Here is a 22500-nt window from a genome sequence, read left to right on the forward strand (position 1 = left end):
GACTCACGGATTAACAGAACTCTCAGGGTGACTCACGGATTAACAGAACTCTCAGGCTGACTCACGGCTTTACACGACTGCCAGGGTGACTCACGGATTAACAGAACTACCAGGCTGACTCAGGGATTGGTGACGCAGGGATTAGGGACTCAGGGATAAACGTCCATACTTACACCCTATCTTGAGCGTATGTTGTGTAGAGCCCACGTGTATACATTTATCTTCACTCATACATTTCACACCCACGCACGAGTGAAGGTGAAGAGGAAAATGTGGCAAAAACGATTCATGACATACTCTTTTAACTTTAAAGTGGCGTGTACTAACCATCTATCTTGAATACAGGGTTACAATGAGATTACCACTTTACCAGTAGAATACAATGCTAGTCACGAAGATGTGCTTTGGAAAGGATGTAGAGCCTTAGTGCTGTTTCTCTTTGCCTCTGAGCTACGTGAAAAAAGAAGAAAAACTCAGGAGGAAAATATGGGCCAAGCTAAGGTGAAAGAATTATAATAATTGTTTACTGTGGAGACTTTTCAATTGTCAGTATTGGTTAAGATCCTCCATGACTAATACCTCTGTGACTCAATGATCAGTGACTCACCTGTATGTTGTTTAGGGTGACTCGGAAGGACTTGATGTGACTCTTAGGCGTGATGGCACTGTCTCGAGTCTTGCTGGCACTGTTTCGAAGCTTGATAAAATTGCGAGGTTTGATGGCAGGGTCAAAGTTCGATTGCACAGTTTCAAAGGCTAAGAACACCGTGTTTAAGCATTATGGCACAGTCTCGAAACTTAATGGCACTGTTCTGAAGCTTGATGGCACTATCAAAGTGTTATGGCGCCGTAATGAAGCGTAATGACACTGTTTCAATGTCTTATGGAACTGTCGTCAAGCTTGATGGCACTGTTTCGAGACCTGAAAGTTTCTCGAAGCTTCATGGCACTGATTCAAAGATTAATGGCAATGTCTCAAAGTTTAATGACACTGTATTAAACCAAGCTGACAGGGGTTCAAAGTTACATGACAGGGATTCGAGACGTGATGAAAATGACTCAACACTTGCCGGAACTGATTCGAAACTTGATGGCACTGTCTCGAAGTTAGATGGCAGTGATTCGAGGAGTCATGGAGCCGACTCGAAACCTGATGATGGCACTGTTTCGAAACTTGCTTCCACTGCCTCGAAGCTTCATCGGGATTCGAAGTTTGGTGGCACTGAGTCGAAGAATGATGGCAGTGAGCAGTGACCATGGCGGCTCCCCCTGATTCTCCCCTTCCTTCACTCCCTCCCCCTCTTTCCCTCCCACACCCTCTGTGTCTCTCCCTTTCCCCACCCCTCCTCCTCCCTCTCCTCACCTGCCTCGCTGACTCATTAGCCCGTCTCAGGTGTCAGCCAAGCAAACCGCGCTTAACCCCTCCCTCGCTAACTTGACATTTGACACTATACTCTCTCTCTCCCTGTGTGTGTGTGTGTGTGTGTGTGTGTGTGTGTGTGTGTGTGTGTGTGTGTGTGTGTGTGCGTGTGTGTGTGTGCTTCCCTTATTTCTCAGTTTCTATTTCTTTTTTAACCCTTTATGTGCTCTTAATAACCAGAATTATAGTTGAGGTTCTTAGTATCCCCGCCTGTCTGTTGCTGTTCCTGATAATATGTTCAACCACTAAAAATTCTTGACAAATCTGGTGCAGTTGTGCCTAATGCAATAAGCAGTTGAAGGTTCTGGGAATGTCTGGGTTGGGACTGTGTTTACCCCTACCCTTTCTGGGGAAGGGGAGGGGGTGCGGGGTAGGGGAGAAGTGGGGGGTTAAGGGGGAGAATGAGGGGTCAGGGAGCGTTGGTTGTGAAGATGATGCTGTGGTTGTTCTTCTTCCTTGTTTTTCTATCGTCTCCCCTTCCGTCTGTCTTTCTTCCTCCGTCCTTCCTATGTGTTTTCTTTCTCTTTCTCTTTCCCTTTCCTTCCTTCTCTCCCTTTTACTTTGTCCTTGCTTTCTTTCTCCCCACCCCCCCTCTCTCTCTTCTTGACTCTCTCACTGTCTTTTCTTGATTCTTTTCCCCTTCCTTCCTGTCTTTTCTTCCTCTTACTCTTTCCTTCTCTTTGGTGTCACTTCTTTCCCTCTTTCACTCACTCTTTTTCTCTCTTCTCTCTTACTTTCACTTTTTACTTCATTTGGGTTAGTCTTTATTAATCGAGCTTGTTTTATTATCACTCATTGTCTTTATTTTCTTATTTATAGTTCATATTTTTGGCTTTTTTCTTCGTTACGTTTTTTCATTTTCCATTCTTCCTTTTTTTCATTTTTCCTTCATTTCAATTTCCGTTTTTTATTTTATTATCTTTCATATATATATATTTTTTCATTCACTAAATTTCCAGACCTCACAAAATATCCATCAATCACTCTGCAGTCATAACCCACGAGATTATTAAATATCTGAGACGGTTATTCATCCACCAAAATAACTTAGTGATTTATTTATTCATTCACTTTTGTTAAAAATGAATAATTATCTAGTTCATATTCTCATTTTTTTTTTTCATTGATAATTTTTGAGCCAATCAGTTTTTTTTTGGATTTTTTTCTGATAATTATGTTTTTAATTTTTAGAGTGTTTATCAATTAATGGTAATATATTTCATTTAACATTTTATAGCGTCTGGGTATGAGATAGATAGATAAATAGATAGATAGATAGACCTTTTTATAACCCTTATCGCTGTTATCACTACTGCAGCATTGAATAACTATAGGATGCATTATTTATTTTTATTGTATTCTCATTATCGGATTCTCAAGTAATTTATCAAAGTTTATTTTTATTTTCTGTAGCCATAGATACAGCTGCTGATGACTCCTTCGTGGTTATTAGTAAGACGTGTATAATTAACAATGATATTACCTAATTACTCTCGGTTATTAATTATTCTTATCATTTATCACACTTAATGATGCTAATGATTCACTCATGGCCTTAAATACCAGGTCATTAATCACAGGTAAGAAGTAATTTAGCACAGGTGATTTAGTGTTAATGAGGCAGGCCAGGTGTCATAAATGTCTTAGCCTCCTTCCCCAGGTGTTTAATAGGCAGGTGAGAAGAAAAGAGGTGAGGTAAGAGAGAGGTGAGGTAAGAAGAGGGTGAGGTAGAGAGGTGAGGCAGAGAGGTGAGGTAGAGAGGGGTGAGGTTGAGAGGTGAGATAGAGAGGGGTGAGGCAGAGAGGTGAGGTAGAGGGGTGAGGCAGGAGAGGTGAGGTAGAGAGGGGGTGAGATAGAGAGGGGTGAGGCAGGAGAGAGATGAAGGAGACAGGTAATCAGAAGAATAAGGAAGGAAATGGGGGACGGAAATGGATACGCAGAGTGGAAGGGTAAGGCAGTTGTGGGGTGAGGCAGAGTGAGGCAGCAGAGATGAGGCAAAGATGAGGCAGGAGGGGATGCAGGGAGGTAATGTGAGGCAGGGAGTGTAATGTGAGAGAGAGTGAGAGAGAGAGAGAAGTGAAGTAAGAAGAGTAATAGAGAGAGACAGAAAAGAGAGAAGAAAAAAATATAATGAATGGAGTAGGTGAAGGAGATGAAGGAAGAGGAGGAAGAAGAGGTAAAGAAGGGAAGAGGAGGAGGAAGCAGTAAGGCAAAGAAGAAGAGAATGAGGGAGTGAGGCAAGGGGGGGTGGTGAGGTAGGCAGGAGGGAGGGGTGGGTGAGGAGAGTCAAAAGATAAGAGAGGAGTGGGAGACCAGGTGTGTGTGTGTGTGTGTGGGACTAAAGAGGAAGGATGAATGAAGGAGCAAAGTGGGTGAGGCAGGGTTGATAAGGAGGCAGGCAGGGAGGTAGGTAAGGCAGGCAGGGAGGTAGGTATGGCAGGCAGCGAGGTAGGCAGGCAAGGTGAGTATGAAAGAGGGAAGGGTGTAAGGCAGTATGAATGAGGTATTAGGCAGGAGAGGTGAGGTGGTATGAATGGAGTACAGGTATTACAAGGGCAGGTAGGCAATCAGACAGGTAGGGAGGTAGGCAGGTACGCAGGCAGAGAGGTTCATGGTCAGGTAGGTGGGTATCTGGAAGGATGAATGAGGTATTGGGACGGTGGGTTAGGCAGGCAGGCAGGCAGTGAGGCAGACACCTGTGCCAGCCGTTCGTGCGTCCGTCGCCTGGCTACCAAACTTCACCTGGCCTCTCGTGCAGGACGCTCACTCGCCACACGCAAATTCCTTGACTCATTTTCATCCTCTTTTCGTCTCCCTTGGGGTGGTTTGGGCGTGTAGGGGGTTAGGTGGGCGTGGGCGTGTGTGTGGGTGTGGGGGGCGGGCGTGGGGGCGTGTGGGCGGCTGGGAAATGGTGGCCACAGGGGGGTGAAGACGGCACGTTGAAGGGAGGACAGGGACGGGCGCGACGTAACCTTCCCCCTCGATGGTCAGAGCCACACTGACTGGGCTTTCTCTCTCACTCTCTGCCTCTGGACTCGGGGCTTCGGTACTCCCCCTACCCCTCTCTCTCTCTCTCTCTCTCTCTCTCTCTCTTTCTATTCACTAGCTTACTGTCTTACGGTCCCTTTCTTACTCTCTCTCTTTCACTTTCTTATCCCCTTTTCTCTCACTTTTTTCTCACTCATAGCCTTATCTTGCTTCTTCCTTGTTTACTTTCTCACTTTCTTTATTCTTGCTTACTCTTTCACAGCCTTCCATTCTGCCGCTCGCTTACTTTCTCACATTTCTCCTCCAGCTTCTTATTCTCTCTCACTCTCACAGGATGCATACCCCCTTCCATGACTCTCATTGTATTTTTGCTTCTCTCATTTTCTTTACGCCTGCTTATTTTGGCCCCCCCCCTCTCTCTCTCTCTCTCTCTCTCAAGCCCACGACTTTTAAAGATACACAGCAGAATGCACACACACACACACACACACACACACACACACACACACACACACACACACACACACGCACACACACACACACACTACAGTACACACAAAAATTACGGTGCACACAGACTACCGTGCACACAGTCAACGGTGTACACGGACTATTATCCGCACATCTAAGCAGACAGACGAACTTGTGTGTGTGTGTGTGTGTGCGTGTGTGTGTGTGCATAGTCATGGCGGGGGAATGGTAGTGTTTTACCATACTTTTACGTCCATGAGGTCAGTGCCATGGGGGGGGAGGGGAGGGGGGAGGGGAAGGGAGAGAGATGGGGAGGGGAAGGGGAAGGGGGAGAGGAAGAGAGGGGGTAGACTGGGAAGAGGGATGCATGGGGTGAGGGGGAGAGAGAGAGGGGGATGGTAGGGGTGAGGGGAGAGTGTGATGACCGTGTGTGGAGTGGGGGAGGGGGAGGAGTAGAGTAGGGGGAGAAGAGAGAGGGGAGGGGAGAGGTGAAGGGGTTAAGTGCAAGGGAGGGGAGGGGAGAAATGGAGGGAGGAGGAAAGTAGAGGGCAGTGGAAGCGTAGTAGTAGTAGTAGCAGTAGTAGTAGTGGCAGTAGTCGTAGTAGTAGTAGTAGTAGTAGTAGTAGTAGTAGTAGTAGAACTAGTAGTAGTGGAGGAGGGTCAGTGAGGGTGCCAGGGTGGAGAGAGAGAGAGAGAGAGAGAGAGAGAGAGAGAGACACCTTGGCACTCTCTCACTCTGGCAAGCTGTCTTTAGTTCACTCTTTATCTCCTCGCCCGCTCACCACCTCACGCTGAGAGAGAGAGAGAGAGAGAGAGAGAGAGAGAGAGAGAGAGAGAGAGAGATGAATGATTAAGGGATGAATAATTACTTGATGAAATGAATAAGTGATGAATAAGGTTTTTCTTCCATTCCTATCCATGAATGTATTTGAATAATTGTGTCCACTTTTATTTAAGAGGCTGAGTAATTTAGTGTAGAGATAAATGGACAGATAGACAGACAGACAGAGAAAAGTCAAAGTTTGTTTCAATGGTTTTATTAGGAATAATAATAATAATAATAATAATAATAATAATAGTAAGAACGATGATAATAATAATAACAACAGCAATAATGATGATGATGATAATAATAATGATAATAATAATAATAATAATAATAATAATAATAATAATAATAATAACAAAAACAATAACCATGATAACAATAGCCATAAAAAATAATAATAACAATAAATACCCCCCAAAAATATATACACCGTCTCTCCCCTTCCAAGATTTGCCAAGATGACCCTCGAGGGGGAGGAGGAAGATGGCCGCCACTTGTCTTCTCCCTTTTTCCCCAATAGTTTCCATCCGCCTTGGGAAATATTGCCGGGACCCCCATTGGCTAATATTTATGGTCCTCAGGAAAAAATTTGGGGGGGTACCTGGCCCCAAGACACGCCTTAAGGAGTACCTGGAGAAGTGGGGAGGGGGAGGAGTGAGGTGGAAGGGAGGTTGGAGGGGGTAGGGTTGAGGGGGTGAAGATAGGAGGAAGGGAGGGAGAGGATAAGGCTTGAGGGAGGTGAGGGAGAGAAGTGAGTGAGGGAGAAAGAGAAAGAGGGAGGGAGGGATGAGGGAGAAAAGGGAGAGGGAGAGGGAAGGGAGTGAGGGGTGAGGGGGAGAAGAGAGGGGTGAGTGAGAATGGGAGAGGAAGGGGAAACTTATGAGAAACGGGAACCTGAAATGACACCTTTATTCTTTCTCCACCTCGTCCTCGGTCTTCCTCTCCTTCTACCCAAAACGTCAGGGATAAAACATGACGCGCTCCTGTATATTTCAGCATCCCGGCCTTGTCATACTCGCAGGACACCGCCAGGGCCTCACGGGTCACTTGGGAAAAAGGAAAAAGGAAAAATAAATTGGTTTGTGTGCCCAGGTAAATGCGTGAAAAGAAAATGAGAATCCAGGTAAGACAATACATACTCTTACTTAAATATATTGCTACTACTACTACTACTACTACTACTACTACTACTACTACTACTACTACCACCACCACCACCACTACTACTACTACTACTACTACAACTACTACCAATTCCTTTATTTCCTTCAACTTTCCTCCAACAACCTCCACCATCCACTCCCTTCTCTTCCCCACTTCCCCCCACACTTCCCCACCACCTCTGACCACCCCTTCACCCCACCACCGCCCCACCTAACCATCTGTAGGCTGGTTCCTTTGCTGCTGTTGACCTCTGACCCAGCCTCTCCCCACTGCATTCATCTTGACCTTATATGATCCAGGGTCACGGTGAAAAGACTTGCTCCCTTGCACTTCTTCCTTACCATCTTCTTCTTAACAACCCTCTACTTCCCTATTATCTTCTTCCTTACTATCCTCTTCTTTCTTACTATCCTTTACTTTCTTTACCATCCCCTTCTTCCTTACTATACTCTTCTTCCTTTACTATCCTCTTCTTTCTTACTATCATCTTCCATACAATCCTCTTCTGTACTATCCTCTTCTTTACTATCCTCTTCTACTTTACTATCCTCTTCTACTTAACTATCCTCTTCTTCTTAACTATCCTCTTCTAAACTATCCTTTCCTTCCTTACTATCTTCATTTCACCTTAACTTGGCCTAAAATTACCATCATCCATCTTGAACACTGATTGTATTAACACTAGATTACGATGCCAGTCACGAAGAAGTGCTATGGAGAGGATGTAGAGTCGTAGTATTGTCTCTTTTCTGCCACTGAGCGATGTGGAGTGAGCTGCAAAAGGACGAAAATCTGGGCCAAGTTAAGGTGAAAGGAGTAGAGTTGATATATGGATTTCCTACGCTTATATACCCCTCTTCCACTCCTCCTTGTGTGTTCAGGGGACGGCTCCTTCAGTACTCTCAATCCTACATCATTTATTCATTTCCCACTCCCACTGCCACGCCCACGCCCACACCGGCAGACTGGGCCGCCCCCACAACACATAATTCCGCCAGGTGAGTCTCTGGTAACAAAATAAAGTCTGTTAGAGAGAGAGAGAGAGAGAGAGAGAGAGAGAGAGAGAGAGAGAGAGAGAGAGAGAGAGAGAATAAAAATCTACACAGCCAGAAAAAAAATAAGAAAAAGAAAAAAAATGGCGGACGGAGTTACAGGGAGGCGAAAAGTTGGTGATTCCTTGAGGCCTTTTGCAGACAGGCGAACGTGTGTGTGTGTGTGTGTGTGTGTGTGTGTGTGTGTGTGTGTGTGTGAGAGAGAGAGAGAGAGAGAGAGAGAGAGAGAGAGAGAGAGAGAGAGAGAGAGAGAGATGAATATTCAAGTACTTATGACATTTGTGGGAAGGAGAGAGAGGATGAGGGAAGGATGAGGGGAAAGAAGGGTGAAGGAAGGAAGGAGAGGTGAGGGAATGAAGGAGGGGTAAAGAGTGAATGAGGGAGGGAGGAAGGCGGAGGGAAGGAGAGGTGAGGGAGGAGCGAGAGGTGAAGGAGGGAATGAGATTTGAGGGAGAAATGAGAAGCAGAGGGAGAGAAGGAAGGGTTAGGAAGGAGGGGTGAGGGAAGGAGGGAGGGAGGGAGGGAGGGAGGAGTGAGGGAGGGAGAGAGGGAGGGGTGAAGGCGGGAGGGAGGGGTGAGGGAGAGAAGGCTTATAAACACTGAGTCCCCCGTAGCAAAGGTGAGGGTGAAGGTAAAAGACACTACCTGGGCTAGCTATACCTTAATTAGTCCCAGGTAATTAACAACTCAGGTGTAATCAGCCATAGTAGAATCATTTACAGGTATACGTAGCCATGTGTGTGTGTGAGAGAGAGAGAGAGAGAGAGAGAGAGAGAGAGAGAGAGAGAGAGAGAGAGAGAGAGAAAGGGGTGGGGGGGAAGAGAGCCCCCATCGTGGCCAATAAAGCAAGGTATGTTGACAGCGGCTGGACACGCCCGCTAATAATGGTGAGGCAGGGGTAGGCAGGGTGGTGAGGCAGGGGTAGGCAGGGAGGTAAGGCAGGGGTAGGCAGGGATTGTGGATGGGTGAGGCCGGGGTAGGCAGGTTGTGAGGAAGACGAGGGGATTGTTGGCGGGTGAGGCAGGGGAGGCAGTGTGGTGAGGCAGGAGTAGGTAGAGTGGTGAGGCAGGGGTGGGTAGGGTGGTGAGGCAGGGGTGGGCAGGGTGTTGAGGAAGGGGTAGGCAGAGTGATGAGGCTGGGATAGGTAGGGTGGTGAGGCAGGAGTAGGTAGAGTGGTGAGGCAGGGGTGGGTAGGGTGGTGAGGCAGGGGTGGGCAGGGTGTTGAGGAAGGGGTAGGCAGAGTGATGAGGCTGGGATAGGTAGGGTGGTGAGGCAGGGGTAGGCAGGATGGTATGGCAGACGAGGGGATTATGGGCGTGTGAGGTAGGGGGAAGCAGTGTGGTGAGGCAGGGGTGGGTATGGTGATAAGGCAGGGGTAGTAAGGTGGTGAGGCAGGGGTAGGCAGGGTGGTGAGGGAAACGAGGGGATTATGGGCGGGTGAGGCAGGGTTGTGAGGCAGTGGGTGGCGAGGCAGGCGGGGGACTGTGGGTGGGTGAGGCAGAGTAAGTGGGTATGGTGGGAAGGCAGAGTGGGTAAGCTGGGAAGGTAAGCAGGGTAGGTAGGTTAGGTAGTAGCAGGGTAGACAGGCATTGCAGGTAAGGCAAGGTAAAGCAGGATCAGGCAGGGTAAGGCAAGGGTGAGGCAGGGTGAGGGTATGGGTGAGGCAGGAAGAAGAATGAATGGGCAGGCTGAGATAGTAGGCACGAGGGAGAAATCTGTTGAGAGAGAGAGAGAGAGAGAGAGAGAGAGAGAGAGGGGGAGGGGAGGAAGGAAAGAAGTAAAGAGGAAAGGTCAAAAGAAGAAGTAGGAAAGATGGAGGGAAGGTGGGGAGAAGAGATGCCGGGGGGGGTGGAGAAATAATAATCAAGGGGGGAGAGGAGGAGAAGGGGGGGGAGAAAAAAGGGGAGAGGTTCAGGTGAAATGTAGAAGGAATTGTGAGAGTGGGAGGGGAGAAGGGGAGAGGGAGGGGATGAGGTGGTGGAGGAGAAGGGAGGGGGGAGAGAAGGGTAGGGGGGAAAAGAGTGGGGGTTGTTAGGGTGGAGGGGGGACGATGGGGAGGTGTGCAGAGGGAGAAAGAAAGGGAGTGGGGAGGGGGAAAAGTGGGAAAAGGAGGGAGGGAGGGGGAGCCAAGAGACCGGGGGGGGAAGGTGGGGGAGACAACAGAGGGGACAGGGGGAGAGGGGAGCAAACCATGAAGCCAGGACAATGGACTTAGTGGACTCAACGTGAATGGCTAATGGATGTGGTAATTGCATGCTTGTTTAGGCTAATTAGTGACGGCATGAGGCCAATTAACCCCTCTGAGGACACCCATTAGGGGCCACAGTAGTTTAATGATCAAGTTGCCAGCAGCTATCATCATCATCATCATCATCATCATCATCATCATCATCATCATCATCAATAAATCCCACTTTGATCTGCATATCATTTTCCATATCATTATCATACGTAATTAGTGGACAGACCTAGAGAATTATATGGTAATGATAGATGATGATGATGATGATGATGATAAGGAGGGGGAGGAGGAGGAGGAGAAGGAGGAGGAAGAGGAAAATAATAATAATAATAATAATAATAATAATAATAATAATAACAATAATAATAATGATAATGGCGATGAAGTTAAAGATGATAATGCAACAGAACATGAAAGCAGTGATAAGTATAATGCTGATAATGATGTTTTTTACCTTTATGACACCTACGGAAATTAACAGGTAAATCCATCGGCAGTCTATAAATATAAAGTTAATTAATCCAGGCAGGTGACATTCAGGTGATATTTGTTTTTTTCAGTCACCTTAAATAACGTAATAACAGATGAGACAAAGTTACCCACGTAGTGTAATTCAGATCTCTCTCTCTCTCTCTCTCTCTCTCTCTCTCTCTCTCTCTCTCGCCCACTATCTCCCAGGCAAGCAAAGGGATGATGTAGGATGCAATCAGGATGGGGTGAGGGCGTACATTGTGATACTGGGTGGGTGTGGGTGTGGGTGTAGGGGAGGTGTGGGTGTGGGAAGGGTGCTGGAGGGTGGGTGTGGGTGTGAAAAGGGTGGGGAAGAGCGTGGAGAGGGTGGAAGAGCGGTTGAGGGTGGGGAAAGAGGAGAGGGGAAGGCAGGTTGGGGTAAGGAAGTGTTGTGGGGTAGGGTGTGGGTATTTGGGAAGGTGGAGGAGGGTGTAGGAAGATAGTCGTCGGTGTGAGAGAGAGAGAGAGAGAGAGAGAGAGAGAGAGAGAGAGAGAGAGAGAGAGAGAGAGATAGAGAATATCATAAGCATCAGTCTCTCCAATGCTATAATTCTCACTTAAACTCAATATTATTCTCACACATTTTTTCAATTTATATCATCCTTCGAAAAAAAATTCTCCTAGGAAAGGGGTTCATTTTAAGATATATAACCTAAAATATAAAGAAAAAAATATATAGGAAAAAAAGGGGAAAATGTAGAGAGAGAGTAGGAGTAGAGGGGAAAGAGAGAGAGGGGAAAAAATTGCCAGGGGGGGAAATGTGGTGAAAAAAGTCGCCGATAATTCAGCAAAAAATTGAGGCTGGGGTTTATGAGCAGAGTAAATGGAGGGAGAGAGAGAGAGAGAGAGAGAGAGAGAGAGGGAGGGAGAGAGAGAGAGAGTTCTGGTTCCCATCCACCCAATTAACAGAAGTGAGACATAGATTTAGACGGAATAAAAAAGAAAAGAAGTCTAGATGATGATGATGATGATGATGATGATGATGATGATGAAAATACAAGCTCGACAGGTGTGAGGGAAGCAGGAAGGACGGCAAAAAAATAATAAATAAATTAATTAATAAATAAATAAAAATTGTGGAAGCATAAAAAAAAAAGGAACACACGGAGAAGCCCCCCCCAAAAAAAAAAAAAATAAAAAAAAATCTGTAAAATCAATATATTAAAAAATGCAAAGAGAGAAAAAAAGAATAATAGGAAAGAAAAAAAGAAGTAAAGAAAAAAAATAAGAGAGAGAGTTAAGCTGAAAATAAAGGAAGAAGAAAGGAGTGAGGAAATAAAGACTAGTAAAATCAAGACAAAAATAAGGGAGAAAAAACAGGGAGGAAAAGGGAGAGGCCAGCCAGGGAGCGAGACAGGAATCGTGGCAGAGGTAAAGGAAGGGTCAAAGGAGAAATTGTGAACCCGGAATTATTGTGTGGAAAAACTGATGACGCTGACGAAGAATCTGAGGCAGGTGCTAAAGACAAAAAAAGAAAAGAAAGAAAAGAAAAACTGAAAAAAATGATATTGGTAAAGATATAAGAAAAACAATAGAGGGGGACAGACAGATTTTTTTTTTTTTGGGGGGGATGATTAATGTCGAAAAAAAAAATGAATTGATGGAAGAAGCCAGTGGTGAAAAATATATTACATACACTAGACTGTATTAATAACTGAAGCCCCAGGTTCATATAAACGTGAACCCAGTGGACTGCAGGCTGAAGTTGCCCCTCTAGTCACCATTCTCCTTTCGGGGGATAGGGAGGGAAGTAAGTTTGTATAACAGGGCAGTGGAGCCGTGTGGTAAAATCAGTGCCACCACATGAAGGAGAGAGAGAGAGAGAGAGAGAGAGAGAGCGAGAGAGAGAGAGAGAAGATGAAAAGAGGAAAGAGTACATACTAAAGGAAGAAAGGAAGAGGAAGAAGGGAAGAAGAGTGAAGAGAGAAAATACTGAAGGTTAGAAGAGGAAGAAAGGGTGAGAAACAGGGAAAAGGGGAGAGGAATTAAGAAAGGAAGAAAGGGTGGACATGGAAATGGGAAACGTGAGGAGAGAAAGGAGTAAAAGGAGACACTAAAGGAAAGGAAGGAGAGAGGAAAGAGGTGAGAAACAGGGGGAAGAAGGAAGAGGAAAAGGGGAAGGAAGGTTGGGTAGAGACAGGAGATGCGAAAGTGAGGAGAGGAAAGGAAAGGAAGAAAACAGGAGAAGTGAAGAAGGAGGGGAAGGAGAAAAGAAAGAAAGGGGAAAATTAAGGAAAGAGGAAATACGAACAGGAGGAAAACGTAGGCACAGAGAGGGGAGAAGATGAAGAGGGGAAAATGGTTTGAGCAGAGGGGTGGTTGTGATATTGCCCTCTGAATGCAGGATATCAAAGAAGGTCGAGGTTGGATTACAATAGCTGACCTTTCTTTGTGCGAGGGGAAAGGGTGAGGGGAGAAGGGTGAGGGGTGAGGGGAGGGGAGATGAGGGAAAGAAGTGAAGGTAGTGGGAAGAGGAGGAATAGCGAAAGGGGACGGGGAGAGGGAAAGGAAGGAGGGTGTGTGTGGAGAAGGTTGAGGGGTGAAGGGTGAAAGGATGAGGGGAAGGGATGAGGGTAAGCGAGGGGAGGCGAGGGGATATTGTGTGTGTGTGTGTGTGTGTGTGTGTGTGTGTGTGTGTGTGTGTGTGTGTGTGTGCGTGCGTGCGTGCCAGACTAAGGAATGTTGTTATGCACAGTAGGTATCAAAAATGTTAGTACCATTGTTCCTGATTTTGTTTTGGTTCCTGCTACCGTGAAACTATTATATTTAGGTCTCTTCAGGACACGTTCACCGCAGTTCACCGTAGTCCACCGTCTTTCACTGTAGCTCACCGTAGCTCACCGTAATTCACCGTAGCTCACCGTCGTTCACCGTAGTTCACTGTAGCTCACCGTCGTTCACCGTAGCTCACCGTCCCTCACCGTAGCTCACCGTAGTTCACCGTAATTCACCGTAGCTCACCGTAGGAGGTCAAGGAGTCAATTCAGGTCTCCAATGGCAACCTGGGCGACTACTATTTAAAACTGTGTGATGCAATTAACCCCACAAAGCGTTGCCTAGCAGGGAGGGGTACTTTTGAGGGTCATTTTGTTTCTCCCCTTTCTCTCTCTCTCTCTCTCTCTCTCTCTCTCTCTCTCTCCCCTTTCCCCTCTCTTTATTTGCTCTCATCCCCTCTCTTTATCCTCTCTCAGCTCCCCTCTTTCCCCCCTCTCTCCTTATTCTCTTTCAGCTCCTCTCGTTCCCCTCTCTTTATTCTCTCTCTTAACCCCTGTCTTCCTCCCCCATTTTCTCTCTCATCCTCTTTCTACGCTCTCTTTCCCCTCTCTACTTTCTCTCGTCCCCTTTCTTTCCCCTCTTTATTCCTTCTCATCCCCTCTTTTCCTCTTCACTTCGCTCCCCTTCGTCATCTTCTGTCACTCTCCTTCCCTTCCCCTTCCTCCTCCCCCTCTCCCTCCTATCCCCTCCTCTCTCTCTCTCTCTCTCTCTCTCTCTCTCTCTCTCCACGATGAGATAAATGGAACTGTTTTTTGTTTTTTTGTTTTTTTTATATTTTGTATGAATGGAATTTTTTTTTCAGACGTGTAATGATAATGATGGATTCTCGTGGTTTTGTGTTTTATTTATTTATTTATTTACTAATTTATTCTGTTTTTGGATTTTGCGTAGGCCACTCATAAAAGCGGGAAATGAGGTTATGATGATGACGATGATGATGATGATGATGATAACGATGATGATTACTATTATTACCATCAACATTATTTCTTATTTTCTTTAACCCCTAACTATTTTATTCCACGAGATCGAACACACCACATCTAAATCGATCTTAGTTGGGAAATAAATCGTCTAACAGTGCCTAGAGAGAAGTTAGGCTAGTTAGAAGAGAAATTACTATCACGTGGAAGGGTTAAGAATGTGAAGAGAATAGTGTTTGGTCAGGAAATGTCTCGCTTTGCATAATGTTGTGAGTGAGGCAACGTTCAACATCCGCTCTGACGCACTGCCACTTCGCGTCAGGCTAGGTGTGGCGGGGTTGACGGGTTTGGCGAGATTGGCGAGTTGAGGAGATACTGGGTTAGGTTAAGGATGGCGTAATTGGCGAGAGTTGACGTCTTGAGAAGGGGTTTCGTACAGAGGAAAACACACACACACACACACACACACACACACACACACACACACATAAAACACGACTGCAGTTTCTTCTTTTGAGTTGAATTTTCACTCTGCAACCATAACACTATTTTCTATTCCATCTACTGCATTTTATCGTCCAAACTTTTTGTCTTCCCTGTAAAAAAAAATATATATATATGTTGTAGGATTTATTGCCTTAAGGATATTTCAAAGTCTTCAAGATTAAGAATAAGGTAAAGTTTGATTCTTTCCCTCACGTGTAAGAAGAAAAACACAAAATCCATCATCCATCATCACCCACTCCATCATCACCCACTCCATCATCATCCACCCCATCATCACCCACCCCATCATCATCCACTCCATCATCATCCACTCCATCATCATCCACTCCATCATTACCCACCCCATCATCATCCACTCCACCATCATCCATTCCATCATCACCCACCCCATCATCATCCACTCCATCATCACCCACTCCATCATCACCCACCCCATCATCATCCACTCCATCATCACCCACTCCATCATCACCCACTCCATCATCACCCACTCCATCATCACCCACTCCACCATCATCCACCCCATCATCATCCACCCCATCACCATCCACTCCATCATCATCCTAAGCTTGAAGATGTGAGGGAGACAAACTTGAACGTAGCCTTTCCTCTTAGTGTTTGTGTAGTGGGGAGAGGGGAGTGTGAAGAGGGGAGGGAGGAGGTTATAAAGTGTGTTGACAGAGTGCGTGGAAGTGGATGGTAGTCAAGGGCAGCCAGGTAGAAGCCGTAATGAAAGGTGAGAGAGGGGGGAAGGTGAGGGCCAGGTGTGCTTAATTAGGAGTTGAAGGAAGAGGGGGAAATAGAGATGGGAGGCAGAAAAGAGGAAGATAGGGAGGTAGGGAGAGGGAAAGAGAAGGAAAGCTAGGAAGAAGGAACACAAAATACATATATTCAAAGGAATACATAAAAAACATAATCTAAAATACTTGTGTGTGTGTGTGTGAGAGAGAGAGAGAGAGAGAGAGAGAGAGAGAGAGTGAGAGAGAGAAATTGAAGAAAGGAGGAAAAGAAAACAAAGGGGGAAAGGAGAAGAAAAGATATGGAAAGAATGAAAGAGTATATAAGAAAGAAAGAAAAATATATGGGAAAGAAGGAGAGGGAAGAAAGAGAGAAAAAATAGGAAAAAATAAGAAAAGCAAGAAATAAGAATGAAAGTAAGAATGAAGGACTGTAAGAAAAAAGAAAGAAAACGTGAGAGAAAAAAATTGACGAGAAATAGAGAGAGAGAGAGGAAGAAAGAAAACAAAACAAAAAAGGTGAAAAAGAAGACAGGTACAAAGAAAAGAGAGGAGTGGAGAGAAGGGGGAGAAAAGAGAGAAGAAGAGTAGAGGAGAGAGATAGCCAAAGACGGGCAGGTAACTCTTACAGGTAATGATGAGGTGATTAAAGGTGGGGAGGGGGGACAGGTGTGTAGGGTACGAGAGAGAGAGAGAGAGAGAGAGAGAGAGAGACGGGAGTAGAAGACAGACACTTACTGCGTTATGTAAATATTTGCCACTAGACCCCCTACTACCCCCCCCCCTCCTCGAGTACCTTCTTCCTCTCTCTCTCTCTCTCTCTCTCTCTCTTTTCTTCCTCTTTTTTGCTTTTTTCCTTTCTTGCTTCTTTTCTTAGTTCCTTCTCTCCTTCCTTCATTTTTCTTCTTCCTTTCCTTCCCTCCTTCCTTCCTTCCTCTATCTTAAATTTTCCATTACCTCCTTTTCTTATTTACCTCTGACACCTCCCTCCCTCCCTTCCTCCCTCCTGCTCTCTCTCTCTCTCTCTCTCTCTCTCTCTCTCCCCCTCTCACTCACTCTTTCTCTCGGCATGAGGGATGGGGTTAAGGGAGGAAGGAAGAGTGAAGTGGGAAGATGACAGAGGACTGGCAGCCGAAGACAGGAATAGAAATAGCTCTCTCTCTCTCTCTCTCTCTCTCTCTCTCTCTCTCTCTTTAAAAATGAGACGAAGGAAGGGAGGATGATGAAAGGGGCGAAAAAAAATGATGAAAGGAGAGTGAGAGGAATGGAAGAAAATGAAAGAGAAGAGACGGAGGGACTTTTTTATTGAAAGAGAGAGAGAGAGAGAGAGAGAGAGAGAGAGAGAGAGAGAGAGAGAGAGAGAGAGAGATTGATGTGTTTTAACTCTCAACAGGTGAGACCAGGTGGAGAGGTTTTATTGCCTCTTGACAGCTCTCTCTCTCTCTCTCTCTCTCAAAATCCCAAATCCCGCAGCAACACCCACTAAAGGTCACCCAAACACACCTGCCACAGCGGCCAGTTAATCACCAAGGTAGGCATCCAGGTGTGCCCAGGTAATGCAGGTGAGAGGGTCCTTAATTAATGAATGATTCGCCAGGTATGCTCTTGAATGGCGGGCTCAATAAACCTTTTTTTATTAGTAAACTCGATGGATTTATTTTTGCTTTATTTTTTGAGGTACGGTTTGTTGCTGAAGGTAAAGATGGAGTATAGAGATTTATTTTAGGATTCCTTGGGCTTAGAGGATGTTTAATTGAGTGTGTGGCCCATTCCATTGAGATTTTGCGTTCTTTCCTTCCTTGTTTTGGATTCCGGCTTACAATATAGTTCATAAATATCATCATCATCATCATCACCATCATCATCGCAATAGTCATCATTATTATCATCGTCATCATCATCATCAGTCTGAAACTTTTTACTATCTGTCCATCTATCAGTCTATCTACTTATGTATCTATCTACCTGCCTGTCTATCTATCTATCTATCTATCTGCCTATCCTACAACACTACGATTTATAACAGAGCCAATGCTGATTTTCCCTTAATATCCTCACTTAGAAAACACGCCTTTTGTAAGTTGCACAAAATCGTCTTGCAACATTAAAAGAAGATGCCACATTGCAGTCTCCTTCCCCTGTTGCACGGCCAATTAGAGCCGTTTAATGGGTAGTTGGCGGTAGTTAGACATGAGTGAGAGAGGGAGTGAGAGAGAGGGAGTGTGTGTGTGTGTGTGTGTGTGTGTGTGTGTGTGTGTGTGTGTGTGTGTGTGTGTGTGTGCTCAGCCAGGGCCTCCTTCACCTGTCTCTGTATTTCAGGATTACGTCTTAAGTTATGTGTGTGTGTGTGTGTGTGTGTGTGTGTGTGTGTGTGTGTGTGTGTGTGTGTGTGTGTGTGTGTGTATTAATTTTCTGTTGATATATCCTGACCTTCCAGTAACGACCATGAGATGTGTGTGTTTTGCATATGTATGTGACATTAGCACACACACACACACACACACACACACACACACACACACACATTCTCTCTCTCTCTCTCTCTCTCTCGAATGATTGAAGTTATGACACACTGAAATGAAGAAGAAGGAAAAAAATGAAGAAATACAAAGAGGCGTAAGGAAAAAAAGAAAGGAAAAGAAAGAAAATAGTAAGAAAAAAAGACAAGTATTAGGCAACGAAGAGAGGAAGAGAGACACGGAAGGCAAAGAGAAGAGATAGAGAGAGATAATGAGAGAGATAAAGAGAGCGGTATTAATGTAGACTCTTCCGGGACAGGACACGGAGAGAGAGAGAGAGAGAGGGAGAGAGGGAGAGAGGAGGAAGAAAAGGGAAGTGGAAGGAGGGAAGAGAGTAAAGAAAGCGAGGGAAAAATAAAGATAAAGGAAGTGATAAATGATGATAACTAAGCAGATAAAGAAGCAGAAGAAAGAGAGGAAATGAGTAAGAGGGGTGACTGAATAGATGAAAATGATGTAATGTTAAGAAATGCAGTTTATAAAGTGAATAATGAATGGAATCTGTCTCTTCCTCACTCATTAGTAACTTCCTGATGATGATGATGATAGTAGTAGTAATAATAATAATAGGAATAATAATAATAATAATAATAATAATAATAATAATAACAAGCCTTCAAAACTCACTCTCAGTTAATACCAAAAAAATTCATAACATAAATATTCGTAATTAGAGTCCTTCATTGCTCTATAATCTCATCTTGCGCTAATGACGGTAATTAGAGAGAGACTACAGGTACAAACCCTAATTAACTTCCGCTACGTCAGGCCTCCCTCGTTAATTGGGCCAAAAATCATTAGTTACCTGTTGGATGGATGCACACCTGGCCGGAAGTGGGATTACGGGGGACTTTGCTGGCCTATAATTAAGAGAGAGAGAGAGAGAGAGAGAGAGAGAGAGAGAGAGAGAGAGAGAGAGAGAGAGTGAGAGAGAGAGAGAGAGAGTCAACATGAAGGTAGAATAAGAGATGAATTGATTTTGTTGGATATGTGAACTTTTTATTATTATTATTATTATTATTATTATTATTATTATTATTGTCATTATTATTATTATTATCATTATTATTATTATTATTACTATTATCATTATTATTATTATTATTATTATTATTATTATTATTTATTATTATTATTATTATTATTTATTACTATTATTATTATTATTATTATTATTATTATTATTATTATTATTATTGTCATTATTATTATTATTATCATTATTATTATTATTATTACTATTATCATTATTATTACTACTATTATTATTTTCATTTTTCTCATTAGTATCATCATCATCATCATCATCATTATCATCCAAACAATGATTCATCTTCTCCCTCATAATGAAGAGGTAAAAAAAAAAAAAATCCTCCATTCACCCCTTCAACACGACAACGTTTTTTAATACATATTTTTGGCTCCTCGTACTGAAGGGGTTGAATCCTGAATCCTCCATCATTAAGATTTATCTGAATCAAAAGGGAATATTCAGTGACCCCTCGCGTAATCTCCTCTCCGTCTAAATTCTGGCTCCCTGTGGCTCCCTGTGGCTCCCTTTGGTTTACTTTTGCTCCCTCTGGCTCCCTCTGGCTCCCTGTGGCTCTATCTCCCTATGGCTCATTCTCCCTTCCCGTGGCTCCCTCCTGGGCCCCTCCGTCTGGCTCCCTGTGGCTCCCTGTGGCTCCCTCTGGCTCCCTCTGGCTCCCTTTGGTTTACTTTTGCTCCCTCTGGCTCCCTTTGGTTTACTTTTGCTCCCTCTGGCTCCCTCTGGCTCCCTGTGGCTCTATCTCCCTATGGCTCATTCTCCCTTCCCGTGGCTCCCTCCTGGGCCCCTCCGTCTGGCTCCCTGTGGCTCCCTGTGGCTCCCTCTGCTCCCAATATCTGCTCCCACTTCCAATATTGTCTTTCGCCGGTCTTATTCGACCCTTGACTTCCTCCCCCCCCAGGAACAAGGGTGTGGTGGTGGTGGTGGTGGTGAAGAGACATTGTGATGGTGGTGACATTGTGGTGGTGGTAGTGGTGGTGGTGGAGAGACGTTGTGGTAGTGGTGGTGGTGGCGAAGAGACGTTGCGGTTGTTGTGGTGGTGATGAAGCGACATTGTGGTGGTGGTGGTGATGATGGTGAAGTGACATTGTGGTTGTGGTGGTGATGATGGTGGTGAAGTGACATTGTGGTGATGGTGGTGTAGTAAACCAATGGACTCATCACTAAAGATTGTCCTGCTGACCTTGGTACTCTCTCTCTCTCTCTCTCTCTCACACACACACACACACACACACACACACACACACACAGGAAAGGTCCCGGATTTCATTAACTGCTTCCAAATTGCCACATCCCTCCCTTTTGACACAGGAACCCAGAAATGGTTTAGTCTCCCCTCTAGGGCTTCATTTTATATTATTTCTGAGTGTAAATAACCCTGTGTGTGTGTGTGTGTGTGTGTGTGTGTGTGTGTTATTCTACCTGTGTGCGCGTGTGTATCTACGTATGTCTGTTTGTGTACTTTTATCGAGTTGTGTGTATCTAATTCTGTGTGTGTGTGTGTGTGTGTGTGTGTGTGTGTGTGTGTGTGTGTGTGTACTTTGACCCAGTGTGTATGTGTGTGCGTTTTCATTGTGTTTGAATGTATGAATGTATGTGAACAGGGGAAGGGTGACGAGAGAAGGACTGACTCGGAATAGTAAATAAGGAGAGGAAGGAGGGAAGGAAGGAAGGAAGGAAGGAAGGAAGGAGAAGAGTGTAGGAAGAGGCAAGAAGGAAGGAAGGAAGGAGAAGAGTGTAGGAAGAGGCAAGAAGGAAGGAAGGAAGGAGAAAGAGAAGAGGATGGAGGTAAAGAAGGAGTAAGGGGAAGGAAAGGCAGGAAGGAAAGGAGGAGGGCAGGAAGGAGAGACAGAAGAGGAAGAAGGAAGGAAGGAAGGACGGAAGGAAGGAAGAAGAAAAAAATAGCCTGGGAGGAGAACGAAGGATGAAGGATGGAATGAGAGAGGGTGAATGAAAGATAGATAGATAAATAGACAGATAGATAGGTAGATAGACAGATAGATAAATAGATAGAACAGGATAATAAATACAATAGACTTATATACAATGCACAAAAAATGTTCAGCAGAAAAGAGATGAGAAAAAAAAAAATACAGATGTCAAGATAAATCAGGAGTAATGGAAAGATAAGAAAGAGAGGAGAAAGAGAGAGAGAAAAGAGAGAAGAAAGAGAGAGAGAGATAAGAGAGAGAGAAAAAAAGAGAGGACAAAGGAGAAAGACAGAGGCGAACCAAGATGTATGACGGGACGTGGGCGAGAAAGAGTGTGGCGAGGAAGGAAGGAAGAGATAAAGTGGAATGATAAATGAGAGAGAGGGAGAGAGAGAGAGAGAGAGAGAGAGAGAGAGAGAGAGGAGGGGAAAGACAGGAAGAAGGAATAAATCTGAAGGGATGGAAATAGAGAATGACAGGCGAGCAAAGATCAGAGGAGGGGAGAGGAACACAATACGGAGAGAGAGAGAGAGAGAGAGAGAGAGAGAGAGAGAGAGAGAGAGAGAAGAATACGGAACGAGACGTAGGAGGCAGGGAATGAGAAAGGAGACAGAGGGAAGGAAGAGAAAATGGAGAGAAAAGGAGGGGAGAATGGAGAGAGGAGGGGCAGAGAATGGAGAGAGAAGGAAGAGAGAATGGAGAGAGAGGGAGGAGAGAATGGAAAGAGAGAGAGAGAGAGAGAGAGAGAGAGAGAGAGAGAGAGAGAGAGAACGGAAAATGGAGAGAGAAGGAGGAGAGAAATGTGAGACAGAGTTGAGGAAATGAAGTGGGGGGCGAATATTGTTTTATACTGAGAAAAACAGAGAAGAAGAGAGAGAGAGAGCATGGAGAGAGAGAGAGAGGGAGGGGTTAGAGAGACTGGGCAGAGAAAATGGAGAGAACAGGGAGGAAAAAAGGAGAAAGAGGGATAATATAAAGAGGAGAAAAAAAAAATGAAAGTAGGACACATAAATATAAGACAACACAGACAGACGCAAAAGTTAGTCTTCACGTCGTCACTTTCCTCCCTGACGCATCATATCAGAGAGAATCATGTATTGTCAAGGGAAGCATACTAAGCATATTCTCAGCCTGGTAATATCAAACAGCATCATCTACACTACAGACAGGAAAACATATCAAGCCTCCACCTGCTCCCTTAACACCTTTTCCTATGCGATTTATTCTGCTTATTACACCTTCCTGTCCTATTCTGCGTTACATAAGTCCTTCAAACATCGCCATACTCTGCATCAGTAGCGTATAAAAGGATATTAACCAGCCATATCACAAAACTAAATCGCTAAGGAAGAGGTGTTAGGGAGCCTCCTTAAGGAGAAGACCG

At 44.8% G+C, this 22500-nt stretch overlaps 1 protein-coding gene across 1 annotated transcript in view; it reads right to left on the reverse strand.

Moving 5' to 3' along the window:
- Nucleotides 1-22500, reverse strand: part of LOC145392796 (uncharacterized) — a 144763-nt gene that overhangs the window by 81106 nt on the left and 41157 nt on the right. Inside the window, 1 exon segment of the mRNA XM_080267083.1 lies at nucleotides 608-756. Within this exon segment, the coding sequence (XP_080123209.1) occupies nucleotides 608-756 (149 nt within the window).

Source organism: Coenobita brevimanus, chromosome 23, assembly GCF_032717465.1.
Source record: "Coenobita brevimanus isolate Jiangsu-jjx chromosome 23, ASM3271746v2, whole genome shotgun sequence".
NCBI lineage: Eukaryota > Metazoa > Arthropoda > Malacostraca > Decapoda > Coenobitidae > Coenobita > Coenobita brevimanus.